The sequence below is a fragment of the Lygodium microphyllum genome, chromosome 10 (assembly GCF_053477565.2).
Source record: "Lygodium microphyllum isolate KBCC chromosome 10, Lygodium_microphyllum_v1.1.10, whole genome shotgun sequence".
Taxonomy (NCBI): domain Eukaryota; kingdom Viridiplantae; phylum Streptophyta; class Polypodiopsida; order Schizaeales; family Lygodiaceae; genus Lygodium; species Lygodium microphyllum.
In genome coordinates, this window is record NC_141144.1 from 24622050 (window position 1) to 24627442 (window position 5393).

The following is a 5393-nucleotide window of genomic DNA, read 5'->3' on the forward strand; positions in this document are numbered from 1 at the left end:
TAAAGCCAAAGTCCAATGTGTCATGTGTGTTGTGTTACGATTCAACAAAGGTTACATGTGTAGTCCAAACAAAGGGCTTTAAATGACATACCTACAAGGGGATTTTTATATTTACCATTCTACCATTATTACATGCCAATCTATTGTGAAAAAGGCCAAGTAAAAGGTCTCATATTATATGTTAAAGTGAGACTATTGAAGAGCTTAAAAAGGAATACTGCACTATTTAATAATTTTTGCATAGTAAGAGGTAGGAGACTTGCAATACGAATTTCTTGTGGGAAAATGTGTTAAGAGACATCTCTATTGCAGCAATGACTGATAGTAAGTGTTTGTGTGTGTATGTGCATGTGTGTGTGTTTGTTTAGGGAACATTTCTCTTCAACAAAACTTTAATCATGTATATTATTAAAATTTTAATAAAGTTATTCAAATAACTAGTTTAATAAATCACATTACATATCTAATTCCAAGATAAGCATAGAACTAAGTAAGTAGTACTTTTAAACTATTATGAGAAAAATCATATCAATCAAACCAAATGCATCTAAGGAGTCTCAAATTATCTAAATACATACATCCATAATTGCAAAACCTCAACAAAATAAAAACAATGCTCTGCAAGAGAAGCAAAACCAAACACGACCAAATAGTTGTCAAATAGAACACATCAGAGCATTGTAAACCAAGTAGTAACCACAATGAGCTAACTAAATGTATTCCATCAATCCAAACTCATACCAACACATTAAAAATACTCATAAAAGAGGAAAATCCCATAAAAGTATGCATCAAATAAACAATACATATCCAAAAAGCAACAAAAAATAGTTTTCAAAACAATCATTTCAAGCACTAAACAAAAATCAACTCATATTCTTCAAAGCTAACTTATAGAGGTCATATATAGAGCTTAATGTATTAAAGAGAGAAGAATTTGTGTTTCTACTATGTAAGAGCTTTTTAATGCAAAATATTTTATTCTAGAATCTTTTGTAACATTCTTAATCCATCTTCTAACTAGATAATAAGGCTTCAAGCTCGTTCACAATCCTTACCATGTGAGTAGCTACAAGAAGTGTTTCGAAGGGAACACACACACACACACACACACACACACACACACACACACACACACACACACACACACACACAGAGGATGCATATTGCAACTTCTCTTTGACTTTACAAACATTTGTGTTTGGGATTCTATCAATGTCTCTATTATAAAAAGTAGAGCACTTGTCTCCTGTTAACAGACTTATTGTGTTGTTAACAATGTCACATTCTATACATGGGTTCTTTCAAAGGGAATCATAGTCCATGTTGTTGACTATATGTGATTGTCTTCTATCATACATTTAGTAAATACACATGACTTGGGTTAACTACCATGAACTTTTGAACGTGGCTAGTCATTGTGTCTAATATGTCATTTTGATTTCCCATTTGCGACATCTTACTAATGTAAGTAGGCATGTTGTGATAAAACTACTATCTTCCAAGTAGTTACATCTTACCAATGTAATTAGGCATGTTGTGATAAAACTACTATCTTCCAAGTAGTTACATCTTACCAATGTAAGTAGGCATGTTGTGATAAAACTACTACCTTCCAAGTAGTTACATTGAAACTTGTGAAAATGTATTATGTTTAAAATGTGTTCAAAATGGAAAAACTGAGTGTATCTTAAAGAGATCTTAAATTCAGCTAGTGTTAAGGATAAGATTGTGTAACTTTAAAAGTCTACAACCATAGTTCTTCTAAAGAATGCAGACAAGATGCATTTAGTTATAATAGCAATTACCAAACATGTAAATGTTTTTTTAACTAAGTTTATTACTAGCAAAATCTAAGTGTTCAAATGGTAGACATAAGTTTTGTCATGTCTATGCATGTACTTGAAATTACAACTTACAAGTCCATGGCTTGTAAAACTTAGGCTTAATGTGTGAAATAATTTTTAAATGCAACTTTTACAAAGTAACCCAAAAAGAAATAAATTGCTAGATATTGTTAAACCAATTAAAACTCATATGCTACAATATGTGAAAGTTAGGTTGGTGGGTAAGTTGATCCTTGGTCCATATTGTAGATAGTTCATGTTCGTTGAAGAAGAATGGCCACGGTCCCAAAAAAGAAACATCATCTAATAATGAATGCATGTGGCATGTACCATTGAAAAGTGGTTTGACAAGTGACTCTTTGATTGTCCTTCAATAACTAATTGATACTATTTTGGCATGTACATCCCTAGTACTTCTTCAAATAGTGGAGTTCTGAATGCTTAATAGATAACCACAAATATTTTGCTTTACCAAGTTATGGTGGCCTCTTGTGTGAGAATACATGGTTTACATAATAGAACAAGCATTTGGGTTCTCATCACTAAAGATTGAGGCTTGGGTATCATTGCTCGTGCTACCATAATATGCATCTCCATCTTCCAAGAATTCATAGTTGTTGTACCCATGCATTTCATAGTTGTAGCTATTTCTAAATGCTTGGTGTTGTAGCATGTAGTTGCTTGGTGTGTAGTTGTTAGGGTGGCTATAATAAGTGCTACCATTACTATTAGTCTGGTTGTAGTAAGAGTTGCCGTATTGATTAAATATGTACCCATGTGGCCAAAACTCAGCCCTCTTTCCTGTCTTCCTTACAGCCTTAAGCACCTTTCTTCGGTCTACAAAACCAATTACTGTGACCTTGTTCATAAACAAGTCAATCTCAATGTTGTCCACACCTAAAAGGCAAACAAGTATGGGGATTTCAAAAACACTAGAAGTGAAATGCAGATCTTATGCAGAAATTGCCAATGCAAAGTGTTAACAAGATGGCTATACATAAGCTGCATAAGTACCGATCATCACTAAGATAAAATGTTGGAATCTGCAAGCCACATTGGTTATGTATAAGAATCACAAATGAGATTAGGAGGTAATTTGGGTTGGCACCTTTGAGCTTGGAGAGTTGCTTGCGGACCTTGCGCTCACATCCATTGCAATCCATGCGCACTAGAAGCTCCACAATCTGCAAATTATGGCGGATTAGTAAAGTAATTAGCATTTGGCCCTTGATTATTCGAATTTCAACGACTGATTATCTACCCATCAACAAGCTACTGGGGTTTTGGATAGCTGATGCGTCTATTGTAGGGTGTTTGATGGTGGATCAGGATGCTATTAGGATTTTGGATGGAGAAACTGATCAGCTTTGTTCGATCAAGCTACAAGTATCTAGATGAGAGGAAGGAGCTTTGATCATGCTCATGGTATGTGATGATCTGAGAGAGAGAGAGAGAGAGAGAGAGAGAGAGAGCGCTTACCTCCATACTGTCAGCTGATGGCCGAGATCACAAATGAACACAAACAGTTTGGAATGACAGATGGGTTTTGCCGTATCAATGCTGCTGTATAGTAGGTTCTGAGGGAATGGGTCGACAGTCTATATTTATGGAAGATCGAGTGAGTGAGAGAGAGAGAGAGAGAGAGAGATGGGTTTTGCCGTATCAATGCTGCTGCATAGTAGGTTCTGAGGGAATGGGTCGACAGTCTATATTTATGGAAGATCGAGAGAGAGAGAGAGAGAGAGAGAGATGGATGCCAACCCATGAAAACTGCAATTTGAACGTTTGAAAAGATAGAAAGAGAGCGGAGAGGAAGCTCCAAAGTAAAATAAAAGTAGTCGCGGGGACGGTGGCAAAGCCTTAAAAGAGACCCATACATATAACCAAAAGTAATATAACTAAAACACCAAAGCTTCACAAAGTATGGGAAGTCTCTGGCCTCTCTACATGACCCCTCCCACTCTCATTGCAATGCTGCTCCCTTATGTGGAGTGCTACTTTATGCTACTTTCGATGCACTGCGGTGCTAAACATTATAGAACCTCAAAAATCTATGTGCATAAAGAAGCATTTGTTTTGCTTGAACTAGGGTCTAGCATTAGATTATGATGCGATCTTCGAAGTTCTTCCTTAACTGTGGGAGCATGAAGGGACCCTCCACAAGGTCCTTGCATCAATTTGGAGAAGAGTGAGTCTACTTATTTGGAATGACCTCTTATGCTTATTGATAAAATGTACAAGAAACAATTCCGCTTTATTGCATATTTTAAAGGCTTTTGAACTCTTTATTCCTCTCCAAGGTACACTCTTAGGATCTTACTTTTCACACCCTTTCCAACGCTTCCACTTTTGCACAATATCTAAGCATATCACTTTTTAACTCTTTGCATAAGATTTTTCATTTCTTGCAAAGTTGCCTTAGTATGTACTTTTTTTAAATCCAGCATAGTAGTGCAAGTTTTCATTGGTTCAGAACTAACAGTAAATTTCTTGAAGGTATATTAACCTGTTGTTCATGTGTTTCAGCATCACCTTAGCGTTGATGTTATGAAGGTTGTACAAATATTAAGAGATTCAAAAATCCCCACACTATACACTTCTCACTGTGCATATCAATTCTTGTAATGGAAAACAAACATTGAAGGTAAGATGTGGTGATTTAAAGAATTATCAAATATGAAATTCAAAGTGTGCCAAGCAAGAAATATCATTTCACCTTGAGTATAATCTCATAATGCCATAGGATAATATCATTTCGCCTTGAGTATAATATCAATTCACCTTGAATTCACTAGCACGAGAGTTTTGTATGCACCCATTCTCTATAAGAACATTACAAATGGAACAGCTTCTCTTTTCTTTGTTTTTGGAGAAAGGCTTGAAATTTCAAAGATGCAACAAGGGTGTACCCAAGGTTTGAACTCATACACCCATGTACATACCCACACACTCAAATCACTTGAGCTACAATCCTAAAGGCAACAATTTCACTTTGAATTCACTAGCACAACAATTTTATATGCACCCATTGTTTATAAGAACGTTACATATGAAACAACTTAACAAAGAGATTTCCTCCAAAACCTTGGCACTGCATCATTAGTATTGCTATCTTCTTGGAGCATTGGAAAAAATTATGCTAGCTTGCAAACAATTAAAGAATGATTGAAAAACTTTCATAAGGATGATGAAACATTCAAGTGTAGTGCAATGGGTTTTAAAGCCTTGAAAGACAAAAGGCAAGCATTGTGTTATAAGTTGATGTGAAATACAGTGTTGGGTACATACCATGACTACATGTTAAGGAAAGCCTCATGAAGTAAATGATTATGGCATATGGTGTAAAGGTATTGAGAATGAATGGCTAAACTAAGACTTTATTCCAAGTGGTAGAAAGGGAATGTAACAAAAGCAAGACTCCACTCGCTTCATAAAACAATTTCTTATTTTTAGAACTATTGTTGGAGATAGAAAACTACAAGAAACACATGCAATACGAAGGCTATCCAATAGGCTTCAAAATAGTTTCTATAAAAGCTTCATGAA

The 5393-nt window shown here is 35.3% G+C and overlaps 1 protein-coding gene across 1 annotated transcript; it reads right to left on the reverse strand.

Moving 5' to 3' along the window:
* Positions 1-1977: 1977 nt before the first annotated feature.
* Positions 1978-3642, reverse strand: LOC148029800 (heavy metal-associated isoprenylated plant protein 28-like). The gene is made up of 3 exons (XM_087687134.1): positions 3327-3642; positions 2956-3031; positions 1978-2744 (listed from the first exon to the last, which is right to left on the reverse strand). The coding sequence occupies exons 1-3, from the start codon at positions 3330-3332 to the stop codon at positions 2356-2358; spliced, it is 471 nt and encodes a 156-aa protein (XP_087543260.1). The 5' UTR covers positions 3333-3642; the 3' UTR covers positions 1978-2355.
* Positions 3643-5393: the final 1751 nt, after the last annotated feature.